The sequence below is a fragment of the Anser anser genome (genome assembly GCF_964211835.1).
Source record: "Anser anser genome assembly, contig: SUPER_W_unloc_7, whole genome shotgun sequence".
Taxonomy (NCBI): Eukaryota; Metazoa; Chordata; class Aves; order Anseriformes; family Anatidae; genus Anser; species Anser anser.
The window spans coordinates 118,473-144,292 of record NW_028154225.1 but is presented as its reverse complement, the minus strand read 5'-3'; the positions used below and the strand labels follow the sequence as shown (position 1 = coordinate 144,292).

Sequence of the window (25,820 nt, the reverse complement as noted above, 5' to 3'; positions counted from 1 at the left end):
AAATCTTTGTGCTTTTTCTTGTAATGCTGTTGTGGAGAGCTTTAGTGTACTGTGACTGAAAAGATGTTAGCTGTAGTCTCGTGTAACTTTTCTGTGGTCTTTAGATCACTCCCTCTGCCATGCCTTCAAGTGCTTGTAACTTAATTGGAGAAGGAAAACTTCAGGCTTGGCATCTGTTCACGGGAGCTTCCCAAACTATGTGAGCAGTGTTCAGATACTTTGTTTGCCACAAAAGGCTGACAGTCCTCTGTTTGTGGGAGGGACGTGATTCAAATGTACAGAATCACGAAGCTTGTGGACAAGATGAATACAAATGGTTCTTCAGCAAAGCTTGCACAAGAACAAGGGGCACAGTCTGAAACTTGGAAGAGATCAAATTAAAACATCCCAAAATACTTCTTTAAAAACTGGATGTTAAATTCTGGTGCTGTCTGCCACAAGGGGTTGTAGAGGCAGGTTCAGGAAGTGGTTAGATGAATTCATGGACAACAGGTCCATAAATGCCTGCTAAAGGGAGCAAGTGGGAAGGTAGCATTTAATATTCCTGCTACAGCAATTTTAGATGCTGAAGTGTTACGGAGGGAACAGACTATGTAAACCAGCAAGGCTCATGTGCTTGCCTTGGATAGCATATCCTTTTGCCACTGCTGGAGATGAGGCATTAGGCGGGGTGCACCACTCTTTGGACCAAGTAGGGTATTTCTTTAACTGCTTTATTGTTGCTTTTTCCTTGCATAATTTAGATTCATCTGACCTTCAACCTAATTGTGCAGTGTGTTTCCTAGTGTCTTCTCTAGGCATGGAGAAGGGTGCAACTTTTTGCATAAATTAAACTGGTTGAAATAGTCTCCTATGAGTATTCCTCACAGTTGGCTGAAGTATTGAGGTGAATCAAGTCCTGCCCTACTTGGGTCACATTCTCTCTGCTTGGCCTTTGAAAGATAATAGGGCTATAACTGGAATAACTTGCTGAAATTCTTACTGATGCTCCTGGCAAAACCTTGACGTGGTGTAGCCATAGTTAGACAGAAGTTAAAGCCTCCCAGAATCTTAGTCTGCAGCTGTGGTGTATGTTTTTTTTTAAATCAGCTGGTAAGGTGTGAGAATTGGTGTAATAAAGGACTTGGTGCGGATATTCCATTATCAAAACAAAAATAAACAACAGAAAAAACTTTCATGTAAAAACAGCTGTGGGGTAGCAGATAGACCTGTGCTTTGTGGAAACATGTACAGAAACTAGTAAATGTCTATGTGAGGGAGCTGGTTAAAACTAAGTAAAATATCTGGAAAGTTCTGATCAGTTAGGTCTGAACTGACATCCTTTTGAAAATGGATAAAGGGAGATTTTTGCCTCAGAGCATGGCAGAAAAATGTGAGTTGAAATGTAAAGACAATCTGAAACGTATAGGCTTTTTAAACTTTTCCTGCCGCAAGACTTAAATCAGTTAATGCGCACTTAAGCAGAAATGCAAGTTGTAGTCTTTGTTTTAAGAAAGTGAATACAGGAAATTATATATAGATCAGTGATGTTTTAAGGGAAAGAATACTGCAAGACTGGATACCTCACCTCAAGGGGTGTTGTAAAGCTGAAAATCAGATAAAAACATTGAGAATGCCTCAAGGGCCTGGAAGAATAGGCAATTTACTGTGGTGGTAAGTGTGACCCTTCTGAAGTGTGTGCTTCATGAGGCTGACAATCAAGGGAGTATTCTGGGACACTGAAAGGTCAAATTTGAAGCAAAAGAATAGGAAATGCCTGTCTTGTGTGTAAGTGAGCTCCGTAAACTTGAGAAGAATTGGCATGTGGATAAGCAATGATATTGGTACTCTGTTGCCTGCATCTGTCAGCACTGAATGTAGCATTCAGATATTAAACCATCAACTGCCAGTGTTTGAAAGTGTGGGCTTTGCAGCAAAATAGGCTATCATCCTTTGGTTTGCTCCCTTTGAATTTCTTGCCTCTGAAGCATCCAGTGTTGGCCCTGCTCAGAAACTGAAGTCTCAGTGATGAAGTTCAGAGTAACTGCTGTCCCAGGTCATGCCTTGTGCAGCTGGTCCCCTTTCCTCTTTTGAAAACCACGTGCAAGCATTTCTTACAGCAGCAGAGGCTGTGTGAGCCTCCCACTTCACCTCTGGAGCCACTCAGGGTACTGAATTAGGGCTCTAAGGGGTTTACTCCTGGCCCTGTGAACAGTTCAGAACATGTGGAAAGGGGAGCAAGACTGCTTAATGTGGCTGTGCCACCAGAATAAATTGTCATTACAGTACACGTCTGGGTTGCATCTCAAGAGCTAGAGGGGATGCTAATGCCAGCGTTGAAGGCTGGGGCTGGAGGAGAGTCTCCATTTACGCTCTGTATCTCACCCAACATCAGTGTGGGTCCTTACAGTACTGGGTATGAGCTGGTGCAACTTGGTAATGTGGAAGGATGTTAACTCAGGAAGAAAATATGATGGCTTTTGTTCAGCTACCTGAGTCTTTGGGGAGAGGTATTGCCGTTAGTGCATAGGTGGGACCACGGAGAAGAAAGGAAGGAGACCTGGGCTACTTGTGGCTGGAGACTCTTTGGGAAACTGTAGCCTGAGTGTCCTATTCAGTGTTTAATCTGAAAATGTTGGATATCGGGTTTACTAGTCTCGTTTTCTGTAGTCAGGGCTACAATGTAATGCTTTTGCAGTCTGATGTATTGGCCACAATTCCCTAATAACTTAATGCTTCTGAAAGAATGAAAGCTCTTTTCATGTTACAGTCTTGTATGAAAACGAATGTCTTGATTTAGGATAGGTTATTTGAATCACTTCCATAAAGTGGCTGTTGTTAATCTCAAGTCCCTGTTAATCAGAACCTTAGTCTCCTGAACCACTACAGTCCTTGCTTCGGTCATATTTTCAGGTGATCTCAAAAGCTGCTTCACTGAGGTGTAATTTAGTTGAAACTGTAATGTCCTTCCTACTGAATGTTCTGTTCCGTGGAAGTCAATAAGTTAAGATTTAAAGCTACCCGTGGAATATAATTTAGCTTTTGGTGACTTGTTGGTTCTTGCTGAAACTGTGAATACGTGATAAAGCATGAATTACCCAGAAATAATGTAGCCTGAAGTATCCCAAATGAACCACGCTGTTTTGCAGATTTTTTTTTTTTGTTTTGCAGATAGGAAACATCAGTTAGGTGAGGCTGTATGTTTTGGATAGAAGTGAGGAGCGTGCCTGCTCAGGATGGGGATGCACATGAGCTGCCTTGAAAGCTCTGATCAAGTAGCCTGAAGGTAGCATTAGTGCTTAGCTAGAGCTGTAGTATTTTCAGCTGACTAAACTAACTCATGTAGCTAAGTGTGCTGAGGTTTTGAAGTAAGGTAACTTTCTGGAATTTGCATACCTGGAACAGGGGAATAAGCTCATCACCAGACTTCAGAGTGAATTTCAAATCCATGTCCCCAGTGGCACAAAAAGTGGTAGTTATTTAAATCATAAGATGAAAAAAGGCTTGCCAAATGGTTGGCTGCTGAAAGACTTCTGTCAACTTGTTATGGTTAAATGGCACTCCAAACACAGTTTTGCTTGTGAAGTTAATTTGGAGATAGGCAGCATGTGCAAATCGGGGTATGCAATTTGTCGGTCATTTGTGGGAAAACTTTAGTAAATGATTAAAACCAGCTCAGCCTAGGTGCAAAGCTAGATTCAAGTAAGTTAATGTTTTGTAATTTCTGAAGTAAGTAAACTTTAGCCAGGAAAGACGTGAGGAAAAGCTAGGTGTCTGTAGCAAACTGAGCTAACCGCTGGAGTGACTGTAGAAAGTTTGTCGTTTAATTTCATTGACGTAGTAACAAATGTACAGACTAGTCCTGAACTGTTACCTGACTTGTTTTGAGATGCCATGTCCTATGGCATTTGGTAGTGAAAGGTCCTAAGCAAGGTATGTGTCTCGTGAAACCTCAGTGCTAATGTGTCTGTTTTGGTTTGTGTTTTTAGGGATCAGACGGGAATCACTAATTTATTGCGTGCTGAGTGTTCTGTCTGGTGAAAGTCATGTCATCCATATTGCCATTCACTCCACCAGTTGTGAAGAGACTTCTGGGGTGGAAAAAATCTGCTGGTGGCTCTGGAGGGGCTGGTGGTGGTGAGCAGAATGGTCAGGAGGAAAAGTGGTGTGAAAAAGCAGTGAAAAGCTTGGTCAAGAAGCTAAAGAAAACAGGACAGCTGGATGAGCTTGAGAAGGCAATTACCACTCAGAACTGCAATACAAAATGTGTGACAATACCAAGGTAAGTGCTGATGCGTTTGAAGCTTTTATAACCTCTTAAGAAACTAAACAGATGTTTAGGCTGTCACGTGAACAAATGAATAAAGAATCAGTTGCATGCTTTTGATTCATTGAAAAAATTCTTTAAAACCTGTTTTGGTTTTATGTACCCCTTGCTTCAATTCTTAGAACTGAACCACATGCTCTGTCAAGTCAATTTTTAGTAATAACTTTACATTTTGTTTGTTACTACATAGATTCCAATTTGTATGTGTTCTGGTGGTGACTCACATAGCTCTTAGTTCATAACGCTGCTTTATGCTTTTATTTGACAGCACTGTAATTGGAGGGGCTTGTTTGAAGCTACGCTTCTGCTTTGGGGGAAAAAAAGACTTTTTCCTTGGTCAACACTTCAGTCATCTAATTATTATTTTCAGTTCTATATGCTAGTTTTAAGTTGTACAAGCTGCATCCATTTTCCCTTTTGAAGGGAAACTTTAGCTTTGGAGGCAGGTTGTCTGAAGACTTGTTTATTTACTGTAATTATCATCTGTCATTGGTTAATGGAAGTGCTTTTCATTTAACTTGAAGTATTTCTAGAACTTCTCTTCCACTCCTTATGTGTGTATATATATTTAGATGAATGGCTCGCATTCTGCTCCTTTGACTTTCTCAACTTAATTCATAGCAACTGCTGTGTGAGAGGCAAGGGGGTTGTGTTTGTAAGTATAATGTAACGTGCTCTAGATTCATGTTGTACAGAATTTCCACTAAAGGTGCATGTGTAAGCTCATCAAGTGTACTCCATAAATATCAAATTCTACAGATGTTTGTCTTTCTATGAAATTGCTGGAGGATCTGGTGACAGGAATATTCTGGGCACTCAGCCCCTTGACATATGTCATAGTTAGTAAGGGAGAGAAACTGCATGTGTTTATGACCTTAATTTCTGTATCATTAGGACATTGGTCCCAGCGAGTTTTAAACTTCATATTAATCATGCTGCACGCTATATTTGACTGGTGTCAGTAATGATTGCCACCTATCAAATATGTTATGGCTGTTACCTGATAATGGTTTTAGCATTCTCCTTTAGATTTGACATCCTGGGAAAACCATATATGTGTTCTGGATCAATGACTAATTCTTCTTTCTTTCCCATTCACCTTTTGTTTATAATGTTGCATTCTGCTTGTATCTTCTTCCTTGGAGCAGTCCAACAAACCCAGTTTGTTGGGTTTCCCTTCTGCTTTCTTTTGCCAGCTAAGAAGTGAAATATTTATTGGAGTTTCTTGTCATTGTGTGTATCAGTAGACTAGGATTGGAACCTACTAGGATACATCTGGAATCTTCTTCTTGCATCCCTCCAGGGGTAACTGCGCCCACTGCTTCCCTCAAGTGCCTGTACACCAATGTGCGGAGCATGGGAAATAGGATGAGCTCGAGATCTGTGTTCAGTCGCAGGGCCACAATCTTGTTGCGATCACTGAGATGTGGTGGGACAGCTCGCATGACTGGAATGCTGTCATGGAGGGCATGTCTTTTTTAGGAAAGACAGGCTGGGGAAGCAAGGGGGTGGGGTTGCCCTTTATGTGAGGGAGCAATTAGAGTGTACCCAGCTCCGCCTGGGGGAGGGTGAAGAATGAGTGGGGAGCTTGTGTGTGAGAATTAAGGGGTGGGCTGGTATGGGGGACACTGTGGGGGTGTACTACAGGTCACCAGATTAGGAGGAGGAGGTCGATGAAGCCTTTTACAAGCAGCTGGTAGTAGCCTCATGATCGTGGGCGCTGGTTCTTATGGGGGACTTCAATTATCCAGACATCTGTTGGGTAAGCAACTCGGCCAGGCATGAGCAGTCCAAACGGTTCCTACAATGCATTGAAGACAATTTTCTGACACAGGTGGTAGAGGAGCTGATGAGGCGGGGGGTACTTCTGGACCTTGTCCTTACCAACAGGGATGGGCTTGTTAGGGATGTGAAGGTTGGGACGCAGCAACCATGAGATGGTGGAGTTCAAGATGGAACTTGGTGGAAGAAGTAAGGCTAGTAGCAGGATTGCTACCCTGGACTTCTGGAGAGCCAACTTCAACCTCTTCCGGGACCTGCTTGGGGGTATCTCATGGGCTAGGTTGCTAGAAGGCAAGAGTGCTTGTGAGAGCTGGGCTACATTTAAACAGCACTTCTTCCAAGCTCAGGATCAGTGCATCCCTAAGAGTAGGAAATCGGGGAAGGGGGGCAGGAAACCTGTGTGGATGAGCAAGGAGCTCATCAACAAGATCAAAAGGAAGAGGAAGGTCTATGAAATGTGGAAAAAGGACCTGTCCTCTTGGGAGGAGTATAGAAGTATTGTCAGGGCCTGCAGGGATGCGACGAGGAAGGCTAAAGCCCACCTAGAGATGAGGCTTGCAAAAGAGATAAAGGATAATAAGAAGGGTTTTTTTAAGTATGTAAACAGTAAAAGGAAGACTAGGGATAATGTGGGTCCCTTGCTGAACGAGGGGGGTGTCCTGGTAATGGGAGATGCCAAGAAGGTGGAGATACTGAATGCTTTCTTTGCTTCTGGGACTCCTCAACCCTGGAGGGAGGAGAAAGGGTCTGGGAAATGGAGGGCTCCCCCCTGGTTGACGAGGGAGTGGTTTGGGAGTGTCTGAGTGGGCTCAACGCGCACAAATCCATTGGTCCTGATGGGATGCATCCACGTGTGATGAGGGAGTCGGCAGAGGTGATCGTCGAACCGCTCTCTATCATCTTTGAAAGGTCCTGGAGAACAGGAGAGATGCCTGAAGACTGGAGGATAGCCAATGTCACTCCGGTCTTCAAAAAGGGCAAGAAGGAGGATCCGGGAAACTCCAGGCCAGTCAGTCTCACCTCTGTCCCTGGAAAGGTGTTGGAACAGCTTGTTCTGGATGCCATCTCCAAGCAATTGGAAGAGAATAAAGTTATGAGGAGTAGTCAGCATGGATTCACCAAGAGGAAGTCATGCTCGACCAACCTCGTTGTCTTCTATGATGGCATCACCAGCTGGGTAGACAAGGGGAGAGCAGTGGATGTCATCTACCTTGACTTTAGCAAGGCTTTTGATACTGTCTCCCATGACATCCTGCTAGCAAAGCTGAGAAAGTGTGGGATAGAGGAGTGGACGGTAAGGTGGGTTGAGACCTGGCTGACTGGCTGAGCTCAGAGGGTGGTGATCGGCAGCGCAGAGTCCGGCTGGAGACCTGTGACTAGCGGTGTTCCCCAGGGGTCGGTGCTGGGTCCAGTCTTGAGGCTATATTGCTTTGTGATGCCTCGTTCTCTAGAGCATATGTTCCTGAAAACTAATGCAAAACTAAGTCCTTCCTGAGTATTACATGGGTGCATGCTAAATTCTGCTGCTATGCCAACACTTGGCTAATGTGACAGCTCTAATAAGGCTTTATTTGAAGGATGTGTAATAACAGAGATGACCTGTCAGTATGGAGCGCTCCCCCAGGCACACCTGTGTTCCTTCTTTGTTTTATGTTATAATCCATTTGCTGTCCCCCAGCAGGTCCCACCTTGTGTTGTGCCCGTTTACTCCTTGCTGGACCCACAGAGCACTGCTGCATCTCCTCGCACTGCTGGCAATTCTGCTGCTGGCGCAGTCTGCATGGTGCAGTCTTGAACAGAGGTAGACCCTGATATAGCTCAGTGCAGAGCTGCACTTTATTTTTGCCGTACATGGAGGAGGATAAAGAAGGGATAGGTGCCTCCCATCAATCTAAGCATCTGTAGTCTTCATTCATTTTAGCTCTGCATAGTGAGTGGAGCTTTTGTGCGTGCCCTGATACGGCTATTGCTGACTGGGAGGAGGAGGCACTGAAAGATGCATCTATAACAGTATACCTCTGTTTCTTTTTTCCAGATGTTTGTGTGCTCACTCAGTACTCTGAAAGGGTTTAATACAGCATCAAAGAACTTCCTGGTTCTAACTTAAAAGAACAAACGTTCTTCTTGAACAGACCAAATTTGTGTTGATGTTAATAGTTATATTACAGTTAATATGTAAGCTTGCTTTTGATACTGTGTATGGAACAGTACTTAACACTTGAATCTTGGTTTTAATGGGAGATCTTGAGTTTCTGTGGAGGAGGCAAATCTTATTACTGCTTGATAGTAGAGGAATCTCTGGCACAAGAGAAAAATGATGTTGAATATCGATGGGAAAGTGATGTGGCAGTGTGTACTGGCTGAAGTAAGGTTTTAAGACCAACTTCTTTAAATCCCAATTCAAGGATTCTTTTCTAGGGTGCTAGTAGGGTGCTTTAGAGTCTTAAGTGAAATGAAGCACTTGCTCCCAGTGCAGAGGGGGAAGGCTGATATTCCTGTCAGACCCTTGCTTTCCAGCCTGCTGTGCCATTAGAGTTTTAGAAGGTGCTATCTGCAAAATAGTTGTTCTTGCTTAAGTTTGATATGAATGTGGAAAATGTAGTCTTATCTGTCTTCTGCCCTTCTTGCTCAATATAAGGGATAGCATCCCTCTATGTTTCCTGATTTTTCAGAAGCTTGCTTTGGCTTTTTTTTGGCAGCCTCTTGATTCTGACTTAAATATGAGAGAAAACGAGGGGCACAAATCTTGCAGTTGTTTTGAAGAGTGTGGCTGATTTATAGCCAACAAGTAAACTTCTAAAGCACCTAGCTTCCGCTTCAAATATGAGGCGAATTCTGTGTCTTTGCCAATCAGTCAGAGAAGACCCCCCCCCCCCCGGTGGGCTCTGTGGTTTTGGGAATATAGAAGACTTCAAGGGAGTGTTGGATAAAATGCAAAGCAGACAATTGCACGTGAAGTGGTTGGTTGGCATTGAGATTACAAGCTACCTGCTGAGCTTGTTAGGATGAAATATTTTAAAGCTGTACCTGTTGCATATTTTTCAGTTCCACCAACAGTGAATGGTGGTAACTCTAAATTGCTGTCATGGAACTGATCGCACCCAAGTTCTCCTGAGGAAATACTATGGTGATGGTATTTGTTCCAAGCATTGCAGACAGAAGATGATTTTAATACCATTTTTTCCTTAAATCAGAATGTCAGCGTGTATATATGTAGGCTACTTCTGAAGGCTGTATTTTTTTATGAAGCAAAAATCTGCATATCCAGGAGTTTCTTTTGTTACTTCTTCTGAGCCTAAAAGCCTACTCTTAATGTAAAAGTGATTAATGCTATTGATCTCTGACACTAGATTTCCTTTGTTCTTATACTTACACTGTTCAGGAAATAAATCCAGCATCTTAATTTTGTTGTATTGCTGATGCATTCTACAAGGATTGAGATTCTTGGAACTGCACGATATGCTGAAAGTTTACTGAGCACCTGGAGGCAAGACTACCTGATGTGATCCAAATTCTCCAAAGCAACTCTGAATTTTTCTTGCATGCCAGTGATACTCGCTTGCTTGCTTGCCCTGCAGTATGGCTAAGATAAGCAGCCTAGGCATAGCTCATTGTGCATGTTAAAATTGTTTTCTGAAAGTTGGCTCTTGTATTACTTAACCTTGGCCTCCATAGATGGAGCTAAATAATGTTGATTACAAGTATTTACAAAGGAGGTAACAGTGGAAATAAATTGGGCAAAGATAAAACATTCTTAAAGATGGACAGGTAGCTTGGAACTGTTGGTTGAGAGCAAGCAAATGGTTTAAATTGAGATTTTGGTGCCTTTTTCTTCAGATAACTGAATAAAGTCATTTATAATTTAGGTGTAAAGCTGTTGTGGCTTAACCTGGTTGGCAGCTAAGCACCACACAGCTCTTTGCTCACCCTCCCCACTCCCTCTCTGGGATGGGGGAGAGAATCAGAAAGAAATGAAAGCCTGTGGGTTGAGATAAAGACAGTTTATTAGGACAGGGAAGAAAGGAAAATAATAATAATAATGATAATAGTACTCCTACTAATAATGTGTACGAAACAAGTGATGCACAATGCAATTGCTCACCACCCGCTGACCGATGCCCAGCCTATCCCTGAGCAGCCGGCCCCCCACCCCGGCCAGCCACCCCTATATATTGTTTAGCATGACGTCAGATGGTATGGAATACCCCTTTGGCCAGTTTGGGTCAGCTGTCCTGGGTCTGTCCCCTCCCAGCTCCTGCTGCACCCCCAGCCTGCTCGCTGGCAGGACAGAGCGAGAAGCTGAAAAGTCCTTGGCCTGGTGTAAACACTGCTCTGCAACAATTAAAACATCAGCATGTTATCAGCGCTCTTCTCATCCTAATCCAAGACATAGCACCCTACCAGCTACTAGGAGGAAAGTTAACTCTATCCTAGCTGAAACAAGGACAAAAGCTCACTTTTTTATTCAGCATACTAACTGGTAGCACAGGCTTTCTTTTTTTTTTTTTTAAGTTCCCTGGGGATGTTTGTTGGGAAAGTGATTGCATGCAGTAACCTAGTTTTAAGGATGATTTTGATCGCCACTAGAGCAGAGCTGTCAAGCTAACCTGGCTTCTAGAATAGATTGGTCTCAAGTTTTTAAGATCTTTCCCCAAAATGGGGTACTTCAGCAACAGCAATATAGAAATTCCTTTGCTTCTTCTCATGTTAAGGCTATAAAATATGGGTGACTTCCCCAATTATGCTGGGGAGCAGGGGAGTGGTTCCTCTGGAAACAGTGTTAGAGTTCCAACATCTGCTGCAAAGCTGTGAGCACGTTAGCTAAGAGGACAACAGCAGGCAGTTGGATTGGTACGGTGAATCCTAAAATAACATTGCTAACCAGACAGAGGGGAAGTCTGTTTTCCCAGCCACAGAACTTGGCACCCTCTGTTAGTTTGTAGTGGAGTTTTAATAATTCTCTATTTGAGTTGGGGATGGACATTAATTCTTAATCATAGCTCACAAGCTGAGAACTGCTGCATATAAAGAACATTCTCAAACCATATCCCCTATTTCAGTCTACACATTCACTTACGTGTAAATCAATTCCATAAATGTTTGAAGACTATAGTTGAGCATCTTAAGTCTTTTTTCTTGTGACAGAATTATTGCAGGTGAAGAAGAGCCCTGTCTGCTTTTCTGTTGTTGCAGTTTCAGTGAAAATTATGCTTTAAAACAAAGCCAGAGAGATGTTTTCTAAAAGCATGGAAGAAGATGGCTGAGACTTTGTGGAGTGTTAGCCAAGATCAGCTTCAAAATCTCCTGTTCCTCCTCTTGATAGCTGGTGCTGTGAGAACTTTAGATGCGTGTGCTGGAAAGGTGTAGCAGGAGGATCAATTTGCCTCTGCTCTTATCAGTTCTGTAATTATGGTGGGACTTGAACGTTGTCTCCATGTTCTCCATGGAAGACTAAAGAAAGATCTCGGTGCTTTCTAAATGCATGGGGCTGGGCTCTGACCTCTGCAGGGTAGTAAGGATGGACTGACATTGCTTTGCAATGGCTTCCTGTGGTGTGAGATACCTCTTTGCTGGCTGCTAGCCAGGTAAAAGCCTACCTGCATCGCTCAAACAGACAACACACACAGCTAATTGTGTAGGAGAAAAATAGCTGTTGCTGAAAGTGGCAAGTGCAAAGCAGTTGATTTTGGGGATACTTTCTGATATTTTGCAGTGTTTTCTAATCTGCATTGTTTTTTTAGTAATTTCATGGTGACAACTTTCACCTGGTGCATGCTCTGTAGTGCTGTGTTGTGCAGCCTGGGTTAGCACACAGAAAACAACAGTGCTCATAGATTTCCTTGGGGTCTTCCTCAGAACCAGGTGGCAGAAGCTGGAGCCTGGTGTTCCAAGACCATCTCCTCTCCAAAGAAAAGTGCCCAGTCCCTCTTAGTTTCCTGAGACCCGGGTTGGTAGGTTTATGGCTGTAGACAGAAGTACAGTGGCCATAATTACATATATATTTAAAATGACGTGTGTAAGCTCTGGGTTGCAGAACCATTAGGTGCTGCGTGGGCATATAATGAGAAATAAAATTCATATTGAGTTTGATTTCCAGTCTCCATGAAGCTGAAGTTGTAAACCTGAGGTGAGCAATTAGTAAGACAGTATTGGTGATGCTACCTACGTCTGCTTGAAAACTTATTATGCATTTCCTTGAACTTCAAAACTATCTTATGTCAGTTTAATTGGTGTCTTTTCACAAAACTAAACTTAGAAATTAGAACCAAGTATCTGCTAGTGGTCATTCACAATTTTCTCAGTTTCTTTTAGGCTGCTGAATGAAAAATAACTTAGGTTGGTTCAGATCAGTTAACTATGGTTTAACAACACCTAACTGTGGAAGTACCAATTTGTCTGGCATTAATATTCATGCTTTGTATATTTTTAAAATGTTTACTCAAGGGAGCTGAATAACTGCACAACTTGTGTTCTTGTCTTCAGAAACTAGCTTTAAATGAATGCCTCTTCGAAGCTTGATTGTGAAAACAGTGCTTTGAGCGTTCGTTACTGAAAATCTGCTTTTGTGAACCGGTCAACGCTGTCTTGTGGTACTGTTTTTTAAAGAACTGTTATGGATTGGGATGATTGGGCTGTGACAGAGTATAGCGAATGCTCAGAGCAGAGCAAGGCAAGAAGTTGAGTACTGCCACTCTCCTTTCTCTAGCCCTTTTTATTTAACTTACACATTGTAGCCTAAAGTTAAATTTTGTTTGCTTTGTTTGATTCATAGCATTATTGTCTTTGTGATGTAGGGTAGGATGCAGGACTCGTGAACAGAAGTGTTTGTTTTCTAATAACTTATTCCTTTACCAGCTCTTCTCAACTGTCTGCTTTGCAGCAAGACCTTATTCCTAGTATCTGGATGCAGAAGAATATGAGTAGGGAGCTGTCCAGGCAGTGTATATCATGGCATTCAGGAGCTTTGTTGTAGTGTAGGTAAGTCACTCTTTAAAAGATGAATTTGAAAATTGAAATTTTCTAGCCTTCTAAAGTAGCATTAATTGAAATTAAGAGTGGTGACTTGTTATAATGTAATTGAGTAAGGATTTATTAAATATTACTCTTGATTTTTGCACAGCTGTGATGATATTGAGGACTGAATTGCTGTTAACTAAGATGAAACTTTACTGTAGACATAGTTCAAATTACCGCATCTTATAATATTGATGTCATCCTGAAAAAGGAAGTCTTAGAGCATTAAACAAAGAAACTTAGGGCTGCCAAATTTAAGGTTATGCAATTCAGGAAGTCACATGACTTACCCACATAATTTTTTAGAGTTGGTATGCCAATCAGAAAGTATTGGCATGTCATTTGAGGCAGAGCAACATGTAAAAATGTAAATGTGCAAGATACTAGCCAATAGTAAAATGCTGCATAGTTAAAAAGAGCTTGCCTTTTGAATCAGGAGGAAAAATTGCTGAATTTGAAGACCTTGTTAGTACTAACTGGAGCACTGGATACAGTCTAGGGAGATGTGGATTCTAGTCCTGGCTCTGCTGCCATTTCTTGGGTGACCGTACCAACTTCTAACTTGTCATTTTTCAGTATAAGATGATTGGGTTGGGGAGTGAGTTTAAGGCATTGTTCCTACTGGAGCATTACTGATATGGAAAGCAAATTTAGGGGTGAAAAGCTGTTGGAATCTGTGAAAGTTCTTTATCTTCAAGTAACTGTTGTTCCTCATTAAGATGGCTTTAGTGGTAAGAAGCAGGAAGAGACGGTCAGGAGTCAGAATCAAAAAAGTGTTTAAATTAGCTTGATTTATATTCTGTTAAGTATTTGTGCCAGATTAAGAAGGGATGCTGGGGTTGTGGAAGTTTAGGCAAACGAAAAATGGTGATTTGCGTTTACTTTAGCAACTTATCACTCAGTAGATCCTAGTACCAAGCTATAACTAGCAGGAATAATATCTGTATATGACACCTTATCTTATCATTAAGAAGACATCTTGGTAATTCAAGAAGAATATATTGACTGTGCTTTATTGTCAATATTAAGCCTCAAATAACCTCATAAATAGTATTTATTTTTCCTCAGTAAAGAAACTGAGGCTTTAATCAGCCCAAGTCAGTGCTAAACTATTCACTGGCTTGCTGTGGTAATTAGTGTCTTTATCAGGCCAGCTATTCAGTGTGGTAAAGATTCCTCTCCTCGTTATATTCCTGTTTTGTAGAAGTCAGCCAGTTTAGTTTTCTTAGTACTGTAACAAAACACCTGAGCACTGTTTACTAATGTGAATGTTTTATGACAGAGCAGTTTTATAGGAAAAACTTCCAAATTGTGTAGATCAGACAGTCTAGGAAGAATTTATAGAATAAACAACATGCTGCAGTTCTCTTACTGCTGCAGCTTTGAACACAAATAGCCAGTTAGCCAGTTAATGGGTTCCCTACTGATTTAATCTTACTTGTAATCTACACCTGCCAATTTAATAAAAGCAATTTCCCATGTCTTGTTTACTGCTTGTTACTGCTCACTTACTCTGACTTGGTTGCTGTGCTGGTTGGTGGCAAACTTCTGAAATTTACTGTATACAATGCTATAGTCTCATCATGAACAGCTTTCGTTGGCCTGTGTCATGCTGCATTGTTTGAAGCAGACCAGTAGGATACAAGAGAACAATCAGAAGCTGGAGTAGGTTCACATCTCACTGCATATACTTCAGAATTGGCAGAAGAACAAGGAGATCAGGGAAATCCCCTTGGACGAGTGCTGCACAGTAATCTGACTTCAGCGTTTGTTCAGAAAAAGATTCCCCAAATCGTGGCTTTTTATTCTGAAATGTGCAAGCAAGTTCTGATAGGTCAGGAATTAAAAATTTTCACTTGGAGTCTTTGTCTGTAATTGGAGGTAAACTGAGCATTTCTTTGTGTGCTCAGTTTCTTTTCTTACCTACTGGATAGGTAGAAGCCAGATACAAAAGTAGTAAACTCAGTGTTGCTTAAATGTGTATTTTTAAGGTTACTGTTGAGTTGAATTGGTGAGTTACATTCCAGAACTGGTCTTTGCTTCCTCTTAGTTTTGTGGGAGGCTTCAGGTCAAGTTCCTCTGTTGATATTTAAAATAACTTTAACTCATGCTGTAGTTCTGAAACCTTGAACATGAAGAAAATCTGTCAACTGATCTGGAGTCTTTCAGCTCTGTTGTGGAAAGCTGTGTTTGAAGCAGTGCTTGACTTTTAGGTGTTTGGTTGAGTTTTCTCTTTAATAGGTCACTCAAATGTTAATTTCATGGACTAACTACACTTTTTAAGAGCACCTTCTGAACCTAGATGTATTTGTGTAAGTCTGCAGCAGCACAGCATCTGCTCCCCAAAACTTACTGGTAGTTCTATCTTTCTGTAATAAACATGTCCCTTTCTGTAACAGTGAGGGGAGCTTGAATATAAACTTAAAGGTCATAGCAAGGACGGAACTTAGCTGTGTCCGTTCTGGTGAATTTCACACAGCTAATAATGAAAATACCTCTTTGTTCACTTACCTAACTTGTCTGTTTTGCTTATGTCCAATGTATCTGTCTTACTGCTTTGACAAGGCATCAGTCTGCTAGTGTTTAGAGTTCAGTGTTTTGCTGTTCCCCATGTCTTTCAGTGAGATGAATATAGGTGGAGAACAGAAGGCCTACTGCCAATGGGATTGTGCCTGTGGCAAATTGCGTTGGTGACAGACATTTTAAAAATGCTGTAATATCCTGCTCAGTGATGAGATTTTTACTGTGGCCCAGAGCTGGAATATGTGTTCCTCAGGTGGAGACCCTTTGGTGTTTTTCTCCAGTAACCAGCCTTTCCCAGAAGGATTTAACCAGTTCTTTTGCACTGAGAAGCTATCTGTTTACTTGAATGCTGATATTCTCAAACTCTGATCTTTGGCTGCAGTAGTACAGGGAGAGAGCAGGGTAACTGCCACATCAGCACAGGGCAGGTGCTGGTGGATCAGGGTTGACACCTGACAAGTAGAGTGAGGAAGAGGAAAACTATTGGATGTCCTCAGAAAGTACTTCAGCTGTTAAGCAACTGCAAGTGAGGCAAGAGTGCTTGTAGGCATTGTCTGCAGTTGTGTGTTCTGGGTATGGATCGTGAACAAGATGCCAAGTACTTCAGGACTTGTCTGTCATCTTAATGCTTCCTTTTTGCCTAGCTCTAGGCAGTGAAGCTCAAGAAATAGGCTTTGATTTGTATTCTAAGGGATCTGTCCCATGTGTACTCAAGTTTTCTGTCATTAATGTCTGATATGGGGTCCCATATTCTGTTCTGGGCCTGAGGAGAATAGAGGCCTGTAGCCAGGCACCTTGGCTGACTGATTTTTGCTTTTACTCAACATGGAAGGCCATGCAGTATCTCAGCAAACAAGCTAAGTTCATTTAAAAAAAAAAATTGCTTTCTTGTACCTGAACAGTGATACTTCTTTAAGCCTTTTTATGCCTTCCTTGATGATTATGAATTTTCTTTAATATTTCTAATAAAATACAGGCATTGCTGTGAGTGAAGGCAATGCAATTGACTGGCTTCAGTTAATTTTTATATTTGCGTATATCAATTTGCTGTAACAGTCACAGCACAGGTGCCATTCAGTTCTTCTCCCCAGTATGTTGCCCGGGGAAGCTTTCTCTATGGCTCAAACCTTACCTTCATTCAACTCCTCTTACTTGCAGGGAATTCTGCATGTACTGGGGACCTTAGTTATGTTAATACTTCAGTTTCTTTGATTTCTTTTTTTTATTCCTCATCTCTAAAGATACTCGTTTGGACATGGATTAAGGTCAGCATCTTCTCTCAAAGTGTCACCAGTTTTTTGATAGGTGTGCCCACATCTGGTGTAGGCTGCAGCAGGAGTCTTTCTGCTATGGTGGCTTTGCTGTGTTGAGCACTTTAATATATGTCCTGTGTTCACTTGTCTTCCTGGGTTTCACAAGGTGGGTTTTTAATCCATAGGGGAAGCTGTCCAGAAGCAGTTTTGGTTTGAAATGAAGTATTAAAAGATTCCTGTAACTGTTGTTCTAACAGCAATCTTCTGCCAAGTTAGCATATTTTTCAGGCAGTGTGGCTAAGATAAATGTCTTGCACAGCTAATCCCTCTTCCTCACCACCCCAAATACCCACTAGTTTGAGATAGTTAATCACAATGTCACATCTTCAGTTCTTCTGCTGTCCACCAGTTGTAAAACAGCCCACTCACAGTGCTTACCCACGTGGAGGGGGACAGGCTGCTTGAGAGAGATTATTTGACTTTGCCCTTGGTAGCTGTACCTGGTAGCTCATGGGAAAAGCTTTCACCTACTCTGACTAATAGTGGTTGGAGAACTTGAGACAAAGGTCATCTTTGAATATTTGTGCGGAGCTAGTCCTGAAATGTGTATGCTGAGCTCTGTTTGTCTTTTGAAAGTACGACCTCTGAGATTGCCATCAACTGTTAGCAGAGCCATTTGTTGTGGACAGCTCAGCCAGTGTTGTGATATGGCTTTCTGTAAAGATCCGTTGTCCTTTGGTACTCTTGATTCTGTTCAGGTTTGCCTTCACCTTAGTCCCTGTTAAGGATGATGCAGAGTGTCAATCTGTGGAGCTGCGTTGGGTGTCATCTTAACTCACGGCATGACGTTGCTTCCTAATAGGAAACAGAAAAATGAAAAGGTAACTACATGTGGTGTGAAATGAGATGAATCATTAGGTTGTTCATGTAACTTCTAAGTAAAAGTTTTTTTAATAGATTGACATCGCTCCTTTTCTAGAAGACTGTGCTAGTCATCTCTCTTTAGTTGAAACAACTCAGTGGTAATCTAATAATTAGAAAGGAATTGCTCAACTGTTTTAATAGAGGTGGTACAAGAGTGGAGGACAGATGGTGGTTTTTCAGGCTGAGTTGCTGAGCATATTTGCTTCATAGCTGCATGCAACATCTCATCAGCTACCCAGAGCTCTGAAAGGTTATTTCGTAAACGAACATTTTCAGAACATGTCTCTGTCTTCCTTTACTCCAATAATAACACTCAGACACACAATGAACACAGTACTTCCAGCTGTGGGAATTTCAAAATTACATGCTTCTGTCCTAGTTGAAGTGCTGTATTTACATTTCTGAGGGTAGTGGGAGAAACTGCAGAATAATTTAGCAGTCAGAAAGCTTTTATTGGATACAGTAGTTGAACAAATGAAAGCAGCATAGGAATTCAGAGTTGTCATTTCAGAAATGACATCTCAAAGTACAAACCTGCGTTCTTAGAGTTTGTGGGGTTATGCATTGGTCTACTTTTTTCTGCCTGGTTAGTCTCAGGGAGGTGCTGTTGTGAATGCTGTTGTACATTTGTAACTCACACTGGACATGGGGCTTCTCAAAGTCACTTTTTGATGGCTTTTTTGAATATTTCATTAGGAGGGCTAAACCTACCTTGTGGTTCGTCTTATTGCCAGCAAGTTTGCTCAGAGTTCATGAGATATAAGTTGCAGCTGCTCAAAGCAGTTACATTGGAGTAGGGAACTGTAGGGCAAGTTTCCCAGTAGAGCTGTTAGCTTATGATTTCCATAGGCTGCTTTTGCGTGCTCCCTGCATTCAGTCTCCCTAGTACAAGGCTTAGACTTGTGGCCAGCTCTCTGCTGACTATTAAGAGAGGCTGATCTGTGCTGTGTGCTGTCTGTTTCTTGGTCCTGAGCACCATCTCTGTGCTGCCTGACCTTGCTCTTTGGAAGCTTACAAGTTTGCAGGTTGCTCTCTGCCTGGCTTTGAATGGGGAGTGAAGACCCCTTGATAAGATGTGCATCTAAACAGACCATGTGGACAGCAAGAAAAATAAATGGTTTCCTTCTACTTGGTTGCCATGGCACCCTAGAAAAAATGTTCTTGAACTGTGAGATGCTATCCATCCAAGCATCTCCTGGTATTGAAGGGAAAAAATAAAGGTAATGCTCGTTGTTGATGGCTGCTTCATTTTGTCTGACAGCACTGGGCTAGCACATCGAGATTTGGGAGAAGGGAGAATAAAGTGCTTTGAAGGGGCCTTATATCTGTACTTTTGCTTTTGTTGGCAGTTTGTTGAACATGTGACCAGGAAGAAGTGTACCTTGAGAAAAGGCAAGAGAAGCAGATGCTGTTCATTGAGCTGAGTGGCTGGCCTGGCACTATGCAGGGCTGGTGTAGTAGGTTTATGTGGCAAGGTTTTGGTAGCAGGGGGCCATAGGGGTGGCTTCTGTGAGAAGGATCTAGAAGCTGCCCCATGTTTGGTAAGGGCCCCACTGCTGACCAGAGCTGAGCCAATAGGTGATGTTCTTTGCGCCTCTGTGAGAGCATATTTAAGACGGGGAAAAAACACGCTGTGCCACACAGCAGCTGGGAGAGTGAGAGGAGTGAGAAACAGCCTTGCAGGTGCCAAGGTCAGTGAAGAAGGAGGGGGAGAGGTGCTCCAGGCGCCGGAGCAGAAGTCCCCTGCGGCCTGTGGTGAGGCCCGTGGTGAAGCAGGCTGTCCCCCTGCAGCCCATGGAGTACCACGGTGGAGCAGGTGGACCTGCACCGATGGAGACTGCAGCCTCTGGAAGACCCCTGCTGGAGCAGATTCCGGGCCGGACCTGTAGCCTGTGGAGAGGAGCCCATGCAGGAGCAGGTGACCTGGCAGGAGCTGCTGCCTGTGGGGGATCCAGGTTGGAGCAGTTTGCTCCTGAGGGACGGACCCTGTGGTACGGACCCATATCTGGAGCAGTTCTTGAAGAGCTGCTGTCTGTGGGAAGCCCACGCTGGATCAGTTCAGCAAGGACTGCATCCCATGGGAGGGACCCCACAGCACAGGGGACGAGAGTGACTGAGAAGGAGCGGTGGAGAAGAAGCGCTATAGACTGACCATAACCCCCATTCCCCTGTGCCGCTCGGGGGGAGGAGGTGGAAGAAGGGTGGATGGGGGGGAAGGTGCTTTCAGTTTCTTTCCTTTGTTTCTCGCTTCTCTAGCTTGTTAGTAATAGGCAATAAATCTGACTATCTCCCTATGCTGAGTCTGTTTTGCCCGTCATGATAATTACTGTGTGATCTCCTCGTCCTTATCTCAACCCTTGAGCCCTTTTCATCGTATTTTTTCCCCATTCCTCTTTGAGGAGGGGGAGTGAGAGAGTGGTTGTGGTGGGGCTTGGCTGCCCACCTGAGTAAAAGCACCACAGCTCGGAGAAACCAGCTGCTGGCCCTGCTCTGAGCAATGGGTGGCCCTGCTGTTGGCCTCTAACAGAGTCTCTTTTGTACCTCACCTTCCACTTCTGTGTCCCATGTGGACATCCTCAGAATTTAAGCTAAAGTAAATGGCATTGTTCAAGGACATTTTTTCTACTCTTTCACATAGTGTTAGAGAGTTTAACTGTATCCCGTGGCTCCTGCTTTTCTGGTTATTTTGATGTGTTTATTTTTTAGCATAGATCTACTTATAAGGAAGGTTACTTGAGTCATTTTCCACAGTTCAAATGCTGAATTTTGTGATACATTAAAAAAACTGTTACATCAAATACAAAATTCAATGTCAGCTGCTTTTTCTTGAAAGGGCTCTGATTAAGAGGAGAGTTGTGTAATGGTTCCTGACTTATATTCCACTCAGTATGCACATTTGTAAACATTTCTTGGCTGTAGTACATCTTCAGTGTTTGTGTGGGGAGGAAGGAGGCAGGGAGAAAAGGTACAGTTACTGTTCTGAACAAATAATCTGTGTTGCATATGCTGGAAGAAAGGTCTGGTTTTTGGATTCTGGGGGAGAGGTGGAACAAAGCTTTTTTTAATGTATCGAGGGCCACTTACAAATAGAAGTAAATCAAAGGGGTTGGAGGTACTTGAGGAAGCACTCATAATTGTTGGAGCTGAGTGCCCAGCTGCCAGCATTGCTGTTGTTTTGTTGAGTTTGTGCTGAGAGAGAAAACTCTCAGTTCTGTAAGAGCTTTCTCTTCTGCAGTCCAGGTCTCCTTTAGACATTACTTAATATCCTTTTCCTATACTTAACAGGCTCTGCTGCTTCCTTTTGAAGAATGGGAGAATCTGGTAGCTGTCTAACTGCCCACCTATACTTCTCTTCGAGTATCTGTTTACTCTGGTTGCTAATACGATCCTTTAACTGAATTTCTTTTTTTTCCTTTCCTAGTGGTCTGCTTCTCTACTCATGTCTATCACAGAACAGTCTCATTGGAAGAGTCATGTCCAGCTCCTTTTAATGAGTGCCACTGCAGATTTGTCTAAATGATTTTTAAGAGGAATTCAGGCTTGTGCTTTTTATTCAGCATTGGTCAAGATACTAGCTCATCACTCGAGCTGATGCTTAGAAAAATCATTTCATACTAAATTCCCAAGTCTTTACACTGTAGCAAGAAAAAGAGATTGAGATGTGTTACTTCACAATATTCACAAACAGAAATGTACTGCTATAGCTTTGAGTCATGCCAGTTGATGAATGTGTATGTCTGCTTATTTATATTTAAGTGAGCAGATGATATTTTGTCACTGTAATGTAGGCTGATGGAAATGTAAGCAAAAAGACTGGTCAGTTCTGCTGGGATGCAAAACAATGCAGGATCCAAAGAGGAGTAGGGTAGATCTCATGAAAGTAACTTAAAATTTGCATTGCTATTGCAGATCTGTTTAATGTTTTCTAACTGAGAACAGATCTGAGTGTAGATAACCTTCTCCCTGCCACCCCAGCATGGGGAAAATAAACTACGAGCAACATATAATTCAGTAGCTGAGGCATTTAAGTGAGCCAAAGTACACTTTACAGGAAGCTTTTGTTCAGACAACTGGCTGTACAGCTAGCTGAGATACTGTTTGCAAACACAGGTAGTGTAATTGGTATTGCTGCTGGCTGATGCAGATGTTTTAGGCTGTAATATGGAGAAATGCAAGCTGCCAGTATGTAGGAAGGACTGTGAAGTTGGAATATAAAAGTAGCTACACATAATTTCCTTTGAAACCCGGAATTAAGGAAACTGTGATCAGGCAGATTTCATAGGAGGTTAACTGTGCTGAATATAATCTTCTACGTAAGTCATGAATCTTTGATTGTTGATCTTGATTAATCTATATTATCTCTCAGCATTTCAAATCCATCTTTCCTGTTATCTTCAAGACCCTTGTTCCAAAGGTTCGGTTTACCCCTTTGTATGTATCCCTCTGAGCTTTATGGGTTCTTGAACCCCAGTGGTCATCAGGAAGAAACCAGCAGAAGAGGAGGAAGGATTCAGTTTTCATCTACCAGTTGATCCTTAGTATCAGTGGAGTAAAGGACAGTGTCTTCACAGGAGTGCAACTTTGATCCAGCTATACCAGTGCTGAACCGGAGCTTAAGTTAATATAACTGTGTTCTTGTTTTCTAGTTCTCTGTGTTGTGTATAAGGTCTTAGACTTAAGATCTTATATAATTAAATTAAAAAAAAAAGGATACAGGTCTTCAGTCTATAGACTTTAACCTGTTTTCTGAGGCAAACTTTACAGAAGCAGCCATAAGTAATATTAAGGCAATGTAATTTGCTCCTTTCTTATGAGAAAATGGGATTCTGTAAGTCTGGTGACTATTTTAGTGTTCTAACCTTTGGTGGTAGACAGGCCTGTTGAGGTTAAGGTGTAGGAGAAAGATGAATGGAAAGCATTACCTTGAAAGTGAACTTGCAAACCTATTACTGGCTGTAGACTCTGAAGAGTATGGTCCAGGAAAAAAATTGGGAGTTCAGGTGTAGTACCTAACAAATAGGGGAGGTCAGTGTCCAAGACCTTTATGTAATGATTCCTGAGTAATGCAGACTTGGGCTAATGTGATGAAATTCGCTTTTCAAATTTTATTTTTCATCTTTCTAGTGCTACCAATTCAGTTAGGGAAGAGACTGTCAACTCCATGCCTTCCAGCTCCTGTACAACCATCCTGTTTCTTTGCAGGACTGAAGAATAACATGGAATTTCAGTTATGCTTGAGCTGTGACAATATTTACTAATTTCTATAGAGAGCTTCAACTACTTGATATGTAAATGTCTTTTGGAGTGGTTCCACCTAACTTGCATCTGATGCAGTGTTTTGAAGAGATGCAAGACACGGACTCCTGATGGCTCTTGAACAGGAGACCTTTATTGCCATTTTTCACCACTACATATACTTTCCCCATAGCCCCATGCGCTGTCTACGCACTCAAATCTGTCTTACAATTGGTTAGAGACCCTCAGACACGTGCCTTGAGCCAGCCAGCAGTTGGCCACTGCCCAAAGCTCATCTTTAACACTGTAGCCAATTTACTTTATCTCGACCTTGCTCAAGTTTTTGGTTCTACTGCTGTTTTCCTCATTATCTCTAACTCAGGGACGTGTGAAACAGCGCAAAGCTCCCTGCAAATTCCTTTCCCACAGTGTTTGTTGCAAGTACTTCATTTAGTACAAAGAAAGTATCTAAAGCGTGCAGTGTTTCCAATACTGTGAACAGTTTTAGTGGTAAGAGGGTTACTTTGTTCAATGTGTCACTCAGGAAAAAGATTAAATTCACAGTAGTAGATACCTGTTTAGGTTGGTGTGTGTATTACATGTGTAACTATTCTGATACACACACACTACTGTTTAAAATTGTGCTGACTTCAGGTTCTTTCAGCTATAGCCTTCAATAAAAAAAGCATCTCTGCACAACTGGATATCATTGACAAGACCTACCACCTTTGTCCCTATGTGTATTATCTATTTTGCAAATGCACTTGGGGAAAGTACAGGGATATCTTGGAGTGTATGCAGTGCAGTGTCAGCTTGTTTGCTGTGGTCACAGCTATTTGGACAGCACTTGGATCCTGCAAATTGGTACCTCTGGCTTTTAGCTGTGCTGAGGAACTGAACCTGATTAGGCAACACCAAGCTGAGGTGGCTTTATTAGTTGACATCTGGACATCTGCAAAGGCTGTGGACTGTTCTGTGTTGATGCATCTCCAGTCATGGAGGTTTCTAATTCAGAATTAGTGCCACTGCAAGTCAGAATGCAAATGGCTTTCTGAATTTGCTAAGATGAGATTGTACTGTCACAGACTAATATTAATATGATGGTTGGCAATGCATCTTTCAGGAAATTGAGAGCAGTACCTTATCCTGTTCCTTTTTTCACCTCGATGGGCAGTGTCCTTTGCCACTAATCATACTGCAAATACAAAAATCTGTCTTCAGTCTGTTTTCCCGTTGATGCACTCCATCTACTCTAGACTGTTTCATCCTTTACAGTTTATATCTTGTTATTATGGATTCTGATACAGGCTTTGATTCTTCTAGTAAGAATATAATGAGTTTAAAAAATAAAGCAATTAAAAAAATTAAAGCAATAAAGCAATTGCTTAAGTGTGGTTCAAACTGCTTTTGTCCATGTTCATTCTGTGGGAATAGAAATGTTGTTTTTGCAGTGTTACATTGTATAGAAGGAAGGAATGTGGTATTGAGATATGCTTACAGTGATAAGAAAGCTCAGCAGGTGACCTCCTAAAATGCAGACAACCAGACTCCTTAGAGCAATCAGGTGAAAATCACTATGTTAAGTCAAGCCAGATAAGGGGAGAAAACATTACCACCTCAAAAACAGGCCGGCAACTGAAGGCCAGGCATTGTCTGTGAAGCATCAGATAGATTGTGAACCTGGATTACCCACTCCAGTGGGGAAACAGGGGAGGGTCCTGTCATCAAAAAGTATATAAACTGGGTTTTGGAACTAGTAGGTGCGCTCTCCTGCTTGTGGGACGCCCGCCATTGCAATCGCGAATAAATTACTACTTCACTGAGATCCTCGCCTGAGCCTAAGTTATTGGCTACGGAGTGTTTCTCACAATTTGGGGGCTCGTCCGGGATCCAGTCACCTACCGGGGAGCCCCACCGCTGCAGCAGCAGGAAGGCATGCCCCGCTGATTTCAGGGTCCTGTGCATCCACGGTGGCGGTTCTGCGGTGAGCTGACAGAGGGCCCGAGACTGATTAAAGAGGCAGGATCTGTGAAGGAGTGGGGAAGGGAAGAAGGTAGGCACTCTGGGTTTAAGAATTGATCCGGTAACTCTGTGCACAGACCAAGGTAAGAAATATTAAGTATTGCCTTGGGGGTCGGGTGAGACTCTGTGTGATGTGTGATTGAGACGTACTTTTGTACGGAGCGAGTGTGGAGTCCTGATCTGCGGTTCCGTACCTCCGCGAGGGATGCGGCCGGAGACGGACGAAGTGTGAGATAAGGGAGAGAAAGGAAGAGTCTCGGGAAATTTGGTGTATGGTAAGCCCTTGCACAGGGAAGTGCTTGGCAGTACACCAGGGAAATTTGGTGTGCGGTAAGCCTTGCACGGGGAAGTGCTTGGCAGTACACCAGGGAAATTTGGTGTACAGTAATCCTTGCACGGGGAAGTGCTTGGAAGTACACCCCCATTTTCCAGAACAGGAAAAATGGGAAATATGAGTTCCAGGGGACAGGGAAATATCCCTGGGGGAGTGCCTACCGAAAGTTCTTCCTGAAGAATTATAAGAAATTGGAAAAATAATCTCAAAATTGGAGGAGATGATAAAAAAAAAATGGTTAAATATTGTGTATTAGTCTGGACAAAAGAACCAATTAAGGAAACATCAGTATTTTGGCCAAAATACGGGCCTGATGAAAATTCAGGCTTGAAATTTGTGTGTAAACAATAAGATTCCTTTTTTTTTTCAGAGGAGGAGCCAAGTTATGCTCCCTATAATCCTAATATTGCACCGGTGGCAGCAGCAG

General features: G+C 42.4%; 2 protein-coding genes across 11 annotated transcripts in view; one reads left to right on the top strand and one right to left on the bottom strand.

Annotated features, from left to right (window-relative positions):
- LOC310888947 (mothers against decapentaplegic homolog 2-like) overlaps positions 1–25,820 on the top strand; it is a 93,235-nt gene that overhangs the window by 29,633 nt on the left and 37,782 nt on the right. For 8 of the 10 annotated variants that reach the window (XM_083852612.1, XM_083852611.1, XM_083852610.1 and 5 more), the window contains exon 2: positions 3,969–4,261. In XM_083852612.1, coding sequence (XP_083708738.1) covers positions 4,026–4,261 — 236 coding nt within the window. In that variant the 5' untranslated portion in view covers positions 3,969–4,025. Of the gene's footprint in view, positions 1–2; positions 1,654–2,903; positions 3,600–3,968; positions 4,262–25,820 lie in introns of those variants that run through there. The other 2 variants (XM_083852615.1, XM_083852613.1) reach the window with 2 other exon arrangements.
- Positions 1–25,820, bottom strand: part of LOC310888949 (uncharacterized protein) — a 389,701-nt gene that overhangs the window by 340,858 nt on the left and 23,023 nt on the right. The window lies entirely within an intron of this gene.